Raw genomic sequence first — 12270 nt, forward strand, 5'->3', positions numbered from 1 at the left:
GTGCATTTACTACCAGCATAGAATCACACTCTATCCATACCCTCTCATATTTATTTTCTTTAATCAACTTTATCGAGATGATTGCGGTCAAGAACTCAGCTATCATTGACGTTGCTACACCAATATTGGCGTCGTAGGAACCAATGACTAAATTGCCACACCAATTTTGTCCGGTGGAATATCTTCCTTTTAGTTTTGCTAGAAACATTAATGATATTATCACATCTTCGATTTTTCAAACATTTAATCACATTGCAAAATATGCTTAGTGTTTTTATTGTATGGTAACGAAACTACATTGTACTAATGCAAGGGAGATATTGACGTCGTATACATGCTTAATTCCATAAAACTACTGTTGATGCTCTTTCCGTTTTTACAAAAAAAAAGGGTTTTTCTTGGGTAAAAGAAAGGGGAAATTATCGTTTGACTTATCAACATGACCAAATTAATTCAATTATACTATTTCTAGGATTATATGGTAGTTTTTATTAGAAAATCAACCGCTAATCATGTTTTATTCTACACTTATAAATTGCTAAGCATGCTTTGCATAATCATGATTACAAGATATAACATATGCTGATATATAATTCACCTTATGCTTAGGATTACATGTGCTACATCTACAAAAATCAACATGATCAGTGAATAGAGAGAACAAGCTTTAAGTTTAACTTCATCATGTTGAGATACAACTGCTTCATGCTAAGACTTACTGTATACTTATGATTAAGTAAACAACCAACACATAATAAACAAGGAAATAATAGAGTAGATATACTTGACTTTTGCTTTAAGAAAGGAAGATGATTACTTATAGTTATATGCCTTAGTCTAGGTTCTGTCTCAGCTGGAAGTTCTTCCACTTCTATATCCTTAAACTTCTAATGGCGGAAATGCTTTAAATAAGACTAGAAGGGAGTCCACCTCCTACTGCATAGACATGTGTCACCACTCATCCATCATGAGGTGGAGACACATCCCTTAACTGCATATAAAAACTTACATGCCACTTAGTGGATTTACTTGATGTACTTAAGCCTTATGTACCATCTCCACAAAACAGAAAAAGTCTTGCCTTTAGTACATGATCTAAACATTAAACACACACTTAATTAAGATTAGACTAATCTGGTTTTATCAAACTAAACATAATTAGTTGCTAAACCATAAAAAAGTCTAACAGTTTCCACCAAAGGTGAAATTATCACTTGGTCCTATTATATGCGGTCCCAAGTTAGTTTGGCCACTAACAAAAAAGGAGTCTTGTTTGGTTCTTGTTTATTCAAAAATATCGTACCCTTTCTCTCTCTTATTTTCTTTCTTCTCACTGACGTATAATGATAGTGCTTTTTTTCTCTCTCTTCTTAACATTAATAAATAAATAATTTTTTTTTTTAAATATCTCTCAAAATATAAGTCGAAAATTAATAAATTTTATATATTCGGTAAGGTCTCGACGAGAACTAAACAACGAGTACTCATTATGCTATGTTTCAGGATTTTGATTTTTTCGGTATAATAGTAGTTCATATCCGAGAATGAACACTATTTTAAAACATGATTGTTCATTCTAGTTCCAACAGTTCATTTCGTAGAATGAACTCATATATACTAGCAATTTATTTTGTAGATGAACTTATAATAGTAGTCCATTTTGAAGAATGAAGTCGCAATAATAGTTCATTATTATAGTTCATATTATGGAATTAACTCATGATAAATGTTCTTATTTTCGAATGAACTCATAATGGTCGTTTATATTGTAGGATTGATAATTCATGTTGTAAAATGAACTCGTAGTGATAATTAAGTATGGTAGTTTATATTGTAGAATGAACTCGTAATAGTTGTTCATTATGGTAGTTCATGTTATAAAATGAACTCGTAAATGGTAGTTCGTATTGTAGAATAAACCCATGATAGGTGTTCATATTGTAAAATGAACTCCTAATGGTATTTCATATGGTAGAATGAACTTGTAATAGCACATTATACCAGTTCATTTTGTTAAATGAAGTCATGTGGTAGTTCATTTTGTACAATGAACTCGTATTTTACTTAATGCTAAAAGTTCACATGATATTTTATTCAAACAGTTCATTCTATAGTTAATTTTTAGCTAAAAGATAAAATAAAAATTAAAAGCTCTGAAATATAGCAACAATGGTACTGGTTGGAAAGCTCTCATTGAGGGCTTTCCGAAGATATACAAATTTTCATTTTCAGACTTATGGTTCAAAAGATATTTCAGTTTTAAGTTTTTGTTTATTTATTTTTATTAAGAGAGGAAAAAAAAAAGAAAATAGTATTTCTGCCACTATTAATAAAGACCGTGATTGTCCCCATAAGACCAAACAATAACATTTAGGGGCAAACAATAATATATACTCCCTTCGTCCCATTATTAAGTGACTTATTTACTTTTAGATTTTGTCCCACCATTAAGTGACCTATATCACTAACAAGAGATATTTCTAAAATTATCCTTTTAATTGATTATAAGAAATATAAGAAATATGCATAATTTGATAGGCATATTTATAATCGTTACGTATGTGTTTTAAAATGCTTTTCAATAGTATGAAGTTTACGGACATCCGTGGTGTAGTTTGAGAGACAAATCATTCCAAAATTTCACTAATTATTATCCATAAGGGTATAATTATAAAAAATACTTAAATATACTCTTTTCCCTTGCTTACCTTAAAAATTGTACAAACTTGAACTAAATCACTTAACAGTGGGACGGAGGGAGTATTTAACAAAAGGACCAAACAAACCTATTTTCTCTAGGATTGTATTTTCTCTATGATTGTAGTTTCTACTAAAAGAAAGGGGACGTAAAAGTCAGCTCTTATATTATCCAAAGCTATTCCATGCCCGTGCCGTAAGCCCTAGTAAATAAATATAACAGGATAAGTAGCTGACCATAAGTAATAAGACAATTTTCAGCTTACTTGAAGCAAAATTTCCCCTCTTATTAAAGAGTTTTAAGCACTGTTATTTGAACAGGAAATCTTCCCGAAATCATCTTTGAAATTTTAGTGTGATACTAAAAGGATGATGTCTATGTTCCGTAAAATATGATAAAGAGCATCCTTGAGCATTTGCTGAGTTGGTTAGACTTCCATGCATCTTATTGCCTCAAGCCCTCCACAATGTAAGATGCATACAAATCCCTGCACAAACAAACCATACAAGTTGATTAATACATGCACAGGTTGCTAAGAAGAAGATAAATTTGCACATGAATAACAGCTTTAGCTTTAAAATATGATATGAAGTAAACTCACATAGAATATGAAATAGCTTCTATGGCGGCTTCAGCAGGGAGAAAATCATTCACTGCAACTTCTTTGTTCTCATTCTTTTTATCTGTGAAATAATGACATCAAGGGTGCAAAGAACGAATAGATCGGAACTGAAGACAGCAAAAACCAGCTAATTTCGAAACTTACAAGTCTGGTTTTTGTTAAGCCACTCGTAAGGTAAGCGACAAAAACAACCCACTACATCAGGTCGAGAGATAAAAGATGGTGGTTCATCATTTAAAACAGCACAGCTAGATGATGGTAGCTCACCTGCAACCCAGTGACCCAAACGCGACACAATTTGTGGTCACAATTAGGACGTCTATAGTTGGTTCCATGAACCAGGTTGCCACCCCTTAATGAATGACAAAGAACTAACTAACTTGAAAACAAAAACAAAATAGAGAAACAAACAGGCAAAATTTATGCAACTGGATACAGTCCTCAAAAAAACGCCTGATCTCTTGAAGACGGTGTGGAGCAAGCTCCTTGATATCCCGGTAATGACGAAACTCAGGATCATCGGCACATACTGCAATTATCTTGTCATCTTTTTCACCCTGTTTAGAAGATTGGTTACAGAGTGTTGAGCATAAATGATCTAACAGTGAAAAACAAAACTATTTTGGACTGATATTCCATGTTTAGAACAAATTGTAGGCAACTTTTATTCAACAATAACTGTACAAGAAGAGGTAAAGATACATTACCTGATCAATCATGGGCATAAGTCCAATTGCACGGGCACGGAGAAAACAGCCAGGAATCACTGGCTCCTGCGTAAGAAACAAAATCCATCAGATGATTTTAGAAGCTCAGACTGAAAGATCGAATGGAACCATCGCAAGCTTAACTATGAAAAATAAAGTATTAAACGCCAGGAACCACTGGCTGCAGAGTGAGAAACAAATTCATCAGATGTTTTTAGAAGCTTTGATTGAAGGTGGAATTGGACCACCTTAAGTGCTAATATGGCAAAATAAGATATCCAAATTACCTGCATAAGTACCAAGACATCCATGGGATCACTGTCTTCACAAAGGGTTCGTGGGATGAAGCCATAATTGTGTGGATACACCACCGAAGAGTACAAAACTCGATCAATCTAATATCAAAAACACCCTTCATCAGTGGCAGTTCTACTTGTCATCTGGTATAACTATAACATGCATACAGATAAAAGAAAACGATTCAGAGCATTTGGACTTTATGATAATAGGGAAAGAAAGCAATCAAGCAGTGGGTCGCGTCCCCCTACGAAGCAACATAAAAATATAGTAATCCCTACTACATGGAAAACCAGGGCATGGAACCACTGAGAAGAAAAAAATACTATCAAATAAAAAACTGAAATGAACTTTCTTTATTCTGGTGAGTGTACTCTCTGCATAACAATGAATCAACTCGAAAAGTATCTTCGGTCAGGCACAGATATATGAGAGAAGGTAACATGAATGTTTAAGTAACACTACGACTAATAAGGTGCATAGAACCACAAGTTGGAGTTGGAGCAGATATCATCAACTTTCATTTCCAAATTTTCAGCCATAAGGCAAAAAAAAAAACAATTGAATAACAAGTTTATGTTATAATTCAATTGAAAAGGTCTTAAGTTTGCACATTAAGGTTCATAGATTTCACATACTTGTGGTTTGCCTAACTCTAGAATCCAAGAAAGCCCTCTATTGCTTGACTTTGGCAAGGCTGTACATCACTTGACATCGTTTACTGATGTAAGTATGTAAATACTTCAAATACATCAAGATTGTACCACAAGCCTGTACCAAGAACTCTTCAGTTATTGTTGCCAAAAACGAATCTATAGACAATATATCATTCTGGCTTGTTTAACTAACAGGAAGTTCTAATGACAGAAGATATAAATTTAACAATCGCAGGACAATAATAGGAGCATGAACCTTGATAAGACCACTATTCTTGTCAAGCTCATACTTCACTTTGCTACCCTTGCCTATTTCAATAACCTGTAACACAAAGTGCAGGTAAGGTGTCAATACAAGGACATACTCATTAAGCATAACTGCACAAAGTAAATAACTCCAACATATTTTAGGTTGGAGAAATTGAGCAAAAAAAAACTCTCAATATGTGCAAATGTGATAATTAGGCCAATCTCTCCTAAACACAGACAAATTGGCCATACATATCCTGAATGGATTCATTCTCAGGGAGTGCACCACCACAGCACAAGCATTTTTGTAAAGGATGCATCACATGTAAACAACTATCCAAACAGAAGAGTAAACTTACACAGTTGAAAATAGTTGGAGCATCTGGTCCTGGTAATATAAAATAGGCATCAAAGTCATGCATTAGCAAAAGTAGCAGTAAACCATCAATCAATAGCTAAATCTTTCCTAGGTTCATAACTATAATTTGTCTTAAATGAAACAAAACTCTCACAAATCTTAAGATCCGATTTGCAACATAAGAAGAAAAAAGATCAGCTCACTGAGATCATACCAATCTCTAAATCATGCCAAGGGTGAGCAGCAACTGTTCTCCGAGCCATCGAAGACAGGATTCTCTCATTAAGAGTAGGTCTGCTGGCTGCCATATTTCTCCTCTACATCAAAATATACAAGACTTGCTAAGGTCCACAACAACAACCAAAAAATAAAAAGGGGGGGGGGGGGGGGGGGGCTCGCTTGCCTGCTATGTAGTTTTTTTTTTCTTGAAAGAAAAAAAACGGAGCAAAAAAACAGGGACAATAAAAAAAATGTAAGTTAGAGAAAATAAAAGCTTAGAATAAAATTCAACCTATTTTTCCACCATCATAATACTTGATTTAAGCAATACTAGACTAATCATTTTTAGATCAAATAATCAAATAAAAATCAAGTGGTGGATTGACAAAATAATTTGTACAAAATCTTCTTGAAATGTAACTTTTATAGCTCAATCTGACCAATAAATACTCAAAAAAGGAAATCAAACAACTATTAAAATGAAACAAAAAGAATAGTTGAAATCTAGATTATAAAAAAAAAAAAAAAATAGTCACATACTTGAGTTTACAGGTAGAGCGAAGAAGATGGTTGAAGTTGGTACCAGTCTTTGTGGATATTTTAAAAAGAAGCAAAACAAGTTTTATTTGGGGATTCCGTGACCAATGAATATAAGCCGTGAGATGCTATTGACAGTTTGATCTAACAGTATTTTGAGTATTCTCGGGGAGATGAATAGTGGAGTTTTTTTAGGGAAATGAATAGTGGAGTTTTTTACTGGGTCGGAGTCAAGGAAATTTTCTTGTTTGGTCCTAGGTTCAAATAGTTATTTATTTCTGGGTCTAACCGAAATTAATATTATTCTTAAGTCCACGAGATGGAAAAGACCTGGTTGTCCCTCCATGATACGTGTGAACGTCTTCTCTCTATTCGAAGTTCGAACCCACTGGTTAGCAAAAACACCTTCTATCTTCGTTTTTCCTTTCCCTTCTGTATTCTAAGAGAATTCTTTTGATTCAATCAAGGAATCACAAACCAAAAACCTAGATTCCGATCTTTGAGAAACCAAAACTCTAAACTCTAAACCTAGATTTCGATTTTCCATATTGAATCAAGATTTTTTTTCTAAATCTACGAAGATAGTACTGCTCCTATATAAGAAGAAGATGATTATGAAGAATCACCAACATAAAAAACCAAATAAGCGAGCAAAAAACAAAAAAAAAACAAAAAAAAGAGTATCGAAATCAGTAGCAGAAAAAAGTATGAATCAGAAGTACATATATGATGTACGGGAAAAACCTAATTTATTTTAACCAATACGATACATCACTGCGTATAAGATGTTTTTTTTTATTTTGACTGTTTAATCAGAGGTACATAACTCAAAATCTGATGAAAATCATCATAAGTGACATGCGTTTAGTGTTTGTGTTTGTAGTTTGTGTTTTCTGACATATAGATTTGTGGGTACATAACTCAAAAACTGATGGAATAACAATCAAAGTGACACGCGGTGTGTTTTTATTGTTTTCTGACACATAGATCCACCAATACATATATACAATACCGAGGTAAAAAATCACTATATTGTTTATATACTCAAAAAAACCAATACGTTGTTTATTATTTTTGGTTGATGAGATATTGATCCACCATTACATATCTCTAGTACTTAAGAAATAAGTCTTTTATGCTTTCATTGGATTTAAGCCCTATGAACATCAAGTACATAACTCACATACTGAATAGTAACCATTATTATGCTTTCACATGTGATTTTGGGTGTTTTAGGCATATGAGTATGCAGTACATAAGGCCAGTACTGATTATGTAACATTGATTATGCTTCTATATAAGATTGTTTGTGTTTCTTGCATGTAGATTTTTCAGTACACATAACTCAAAAACTGTTGAATAACAATCAAAAGTGACATGAGGTGTGTTTTTTTTCTTTCTTCTTTTCACTGCATACCAATACATATATGTTGCACTGAGGTATAACAGTGCTTTTGTACTATAAAATCATTATGTTGGTTTATGAGATAATGATCTTGGGTATGCAGTACATAAGGCCAATACTGATGAATGTGTTTATGTTTCCATATATGATTGTGTTTAAGTAACATTGTTTATGCTTCCATATATGATTGTGTTTCAGACATGATGATTGTGCAGTGCATAAATGCTACACTGAAATAAAATTAACTAAATTTTTGTAGGGAAGGTTGTGCCAAAACCTGGTACGAAGTTGTATAGATCTGGACTCAAAGACTTACATATTTTAGTAGCCAACATGAGATTGAGTGGATATACTTTGAGTGATGTGCAATTACAAAAGATAGACGAAGCATCGTCATTCGCGGACCTCCCTTCAAGCATTGGACGCTTATGGAAGTAAATCCACATTCTTATGGAAGTAAAGGTGCTCAATACTAGCAGTGTATATTAGTTGTACTATGAAAAAAATACTACAATGTATATTGGTTATAAAAAACACAGTTAAAACTCAAATAAATTTACATCTGAGCATTAATTTATAGTGATCACTCAATGTATGTGTGTGATAAATTTCAGTGTATATCTGCTGCACTGCTTTAATTAGTTTAAGTCTATAATTACATGTACTGGTTTAAATTCAGTTAGTATTTGTTCTACTCAAAAAGAATAGAGTATATATTGATTGTACTACAAAAAATTTTAAATTCAGTATATATTGGTTGTACTGCAAAAAAAATAAAAATGTATATTGGTTGTACTACAAAAAAAAAGTGTACAATGGAAACTTCAAAATTATCAATAGATGCAATGAAAAGAAATAAATAAAAAATTACATAAGCTTGAGCAAAAACCAAGGCGTGTTGGTTTATTACATACTAATTTTAAGTACTTCACATACAACCAAAAAATCAGTACATCGATACATACTGAGAAAGTGAGTGCATAATGGATGCACTGAAAGAAAAATAATGACTGAAAACACTTTCATTCACTTTTAACTCCAGGTATGCAAGGCTTTGCTCCATAATTTTCACAAGTTACCCTTCTATAGTTCCCAGAACAATGAAATTGCTCTTCCCAAATCCCGGTTTAACTTGTTTAGCAGCATCGATTGCCTTTCATGGACAACAACCAACACCAGAGCATTATTTCATGTAAAATTCAGTTACTAAAGCAAATATAACAGTGCATATATGATATACCCTCAGAAACTAAAAATCTACACTAATTGAAACCGGAAAAAAAAAACTCAGAATGTTCAGTACATAACTTACATACTGATTAAAAAACCATACTTATGCTTACATATATGAGTCTTTCGTGGTATTAGAGACCACTACATGTCAGATGCAACTTGGGTTTCTCTATCTCAGCAAGTCATGCTGCAACCAAGATAAAACCTACAATAGTAGTCAATCAACTTTCTACTCTCTAACCCGCACATATAAGAACTAAACCACTTATCATTGGTTCAAATAATCAAGCTAAAAAGATGAAATTATATGCATGCATTAATAAGACTTGTAGTATGCAGATCCTCATGAGCTTTAGTTTTACCATGCACATGTATAAACATGTATTCATCCAAACAAAAAATGTGTTATCATAAGAAATCAAACATCATGAGATTATCCTTATTTGAAGAGGACCAAGAAGCAACATCTTCTTCAGGAACTAGTGTAACGTCTTCTCTAGAAACTAAGCATATGCTAGAGGATAATAAACCTGCAAAATATAACAGTACATATATGATATACTCTCAGAAACTAAAAAGCAACACTAATAGAAACCGGAAAAAGACTCAGAATTTTCGGTATATAACTTCCATACTGATTAAAAACTCATGTTTATGCTTACATATATGAGTCTACGTATGTTAGACACTATGAATTTGCAGTACATAAATGTTATACTAAAAACAAAACTAGTTAATCTGCAGAACATAAATGGTATACTTAAAAATTTCCTGGTGTTTGGATTAGAACTAAATATCTTGAACCTGTAAATGTGACCAAAACATAACAATATTAACAGGACCATGATGAACAACAGATATAAATGAGTATTAGTTCATTCCATCATCATAATAGATAAAAAAAAATGAAAATACAGTGCACTCATTACGCACTCCATCAAACACACTATAAATGCATGAGAATGCAGTAAAAAATGAGAAATACAATACATATTTCAGCATTTCGCATATGTATTGTAATCATGTATCAAAATAGCAGTGGTCCTTGCTAGTGGAAAACCCATCCACAACCTAACCATTCTTCTCCTGCTCCATAATTGGTTCTTTGTCAAATAAGAACTTCCCTTTAGATAAGAAAATCTATATGTTTCTACGTGACAGTTGGGTTTTCAGTAGAGAATAGATGATATGTTCCGTCTAAATTTGGTTTAGCAAAAACATAGGTACTGTCCATTTGAAAAAATGGTAACAACAAATATGCTCAACAATTCGGTGGAAGGGCATTTAAAATTAATTTCCAATCCCCAACATTTCTAAAGTTTCAATATCAATAGTGGTTTTATTATTAAAGAACCAATGACATTGCTAGTTTCTTATCACTAGAAAACTATATCAACTAACAAAGTTTAACGTATACAATCTTTCATAATCATGCTCAATACATCAAATATGCACTCAATTTATATGGTGACCACTTGCTCAATAAACTTAAACTGTAATGAATAATTGTATAAAATTTAAGGATTCTTTGTTCAGTTAGCAAGTCACAAGAGAGATTCTCACCTCTTCAGAGATTATTTTGGACTTCAAGCTTGCCTTTCCTCTGGAGTGATGCTTTTATGTACTGCTTTTATGCACTTGCCTTCACCCACTTGTCAATACATAGTTTATGCACTGCGATTTTATATGGAGTGCTGCTTTTAAGTTATGATTGTTCAACAGTGCAGCGTATATATACTGTGATTTTTCTGCAGTGCATCGTATATACAATATGATTTATCTGCAACAAAACATAGGACCCCTGCCAGAACATTAGCTGATTTTGATTCCAGGACAAAATTGCTTAAAAACCACATTTCAGTGATTCTATATCAACTATATAATACGCTTACCCACTGCATAAGTTGATCAAAGAAATTATACACATCATTTACAAAAAAAAACGAACAAACAAATAATAATCGAGAGAGTATTATTTCAGTAACGCATATATGTACCTATGGATCAAACAACAAGTGGTAAAACTAAGAAATAAAACAGAATCAAAAGCAGTTTGTATCAGTATGACACATATGTACTGCTAATTCATGAACTAAAAAACAACCATATGTAATGAATCTATAAAAAAAACGGAATCGAGAGAGTCTTATTTCAGTATCGAAGATATGTACTTATGGATCGAACAACAACAAGTGATAAGATAAAACTAAAAATAAAACAGAATCAAAAGCAATTTGTATCAGTATGCAACATATGTACAACTGGATAATACCCCTGAAACAACAAACAAGCACGAATTTGATAAAATAAAGAAGCGAAAACAACAAGATAATCAAAGCGATAGTTCAAATATGTTAAAAACACCATAATCTAACCAAAAAAATGAGTAATTACGATCAAGATTCATAAAAAACAAACCAAAACAAAAATAAACCTAAAACTAAGATTTATGTGTACTACCATCAATAAATAAAAACTAAGATCTATAATGATCTCCAACAACATATTGAGATGAATTGAATAATCAACCTAAGAATAAAATATACACCACATACCTTGACTGATTCTTTGTTGATTATCTTGATCTGTAGGTAGCAACAACTTCATGTACGTATCTCAATTGAATTTCTCCATTACAGTGAAAATCAAGATCTAAATAGCTTAAAATAAAATAAAACCACATTAAAACTAACTAAATCTCGGTTAATCAAACAAAATCGAAATAGTTCTCGCATTCGGCGATGAAAACCTAAGAAAAAAATTCTCTTCTAGCAGCTCTCCCGGTTTGGATATGAGAAATTAAAATGAAAACAAAAAGTGAAATGAAATTTAGTTACCCTGCTTTTATATACATAAGGGTGTTTTGGAAATTTTAAAAATGCGCGTAGTATATCCCACACGTGTGCAGGACCTGGGCTTAAAAAATTTGGTCCATTTTCATGTTTTCTTTATTTATGGACCTCTGATTAGTGGGCTTTAATGGGTGGACCTGCCACTAACTAAGAACACTATGATGATACCTATTGGTAATTCCTAGCAGAGTCAATTGGGTTAACCAGTAGTTCAACCTGGGTTATCGGGCCAATGTACACAAAAACAGGAACAAAGATGTTTGATTTATTACGAAGGACTTGAAGGCTAAGGGTAAGATGGTTAATCTCTAGTAATTAAGGGATGGACGTGTCACGTGTGAGTAGTGACTAATCACTAATCAGCATAGTTCTATCATACATGTGACCCACGTATTTTACACAGACAAAAACTGTTTTTTTTTTTGTTTTTTTTTTTT

At 32.6% G+C, this 12270-nt stretch overlaps 1 protein-coding gene across 1 annotated transcript; it reads right to left on the reverse strand.

Moving 5' to 3' along the window:
- Window positions 1–2841: 2841 nt before the first annotated feature.
- LOC113357066 (soluble inorganic pyrophosphatase 4) lies at window positions 2842–6481 on the reverse strand. Its single transcript, XM_026600332.1, has 9 exons — window positions 6347–6481; window positions 5802–5904; window positions 5589–5617; window positions 5237–5302; window positions 4315–4422; window positions 4028–4093; window positions 3757–3877; window positions 3300–3381; window positions 2842–3185 (listed from the first exon to the last, which is right to left on the reverse strand). Exons 2-9 carry the CDS (start codon window positions 5893–5895, stop codon window positions 3143–3145), a joined length of 609 nt encoding a protein of 202 aa, XP_026456117.1. The 5' UTR covers window positions 5896–5904; window positions 6347–6481; the 3' UTR covers window positions 2842–3142.
- Window positions 6482–12270: the final 5789 nt, after the last annotated feature.

This window comes from Papaver somniferum, chromosome 3 (assembly GCF_003573695.1).
Source record: "Papaver somniferum cultivar HN1 chromosome 3, ASM357369v1, whole genome shotgun sequence".
Taxonomy (NCBI): domain Eukaryota; kingdom Viridiplantae; phylum Streptophyta; class Magnoliopsida; order Ranunculales; family Papaveraceae; genus Papaver; species Papaver somniferum.

Excerpts from the sequence above, each read along its gene's own strand:
- LOC113357066 (XM_026600332.1), bottom strand. The coding sequence starts at position 5,895 with ATGGCAGCCAGCAGACCTACTCTTAATGAGAGAATCCTGTCTTCGATG. Across the intron at positions 4,094-4,314 it reads ATGTCTTGGTACTTATGCAG|GAGCCAGTGATTCCTGGCTG; the intron begins GTAATTTGGATA and ends TTTCTTACGCAG. Across the intron at positions 3,382-3,756 it reads CAGGCGTTTTTTTGAGGACT|ATAAAAAGAATGAGAACAAA; the intron begins GTATCCAGTTGC and ends ATTATTTCACAG.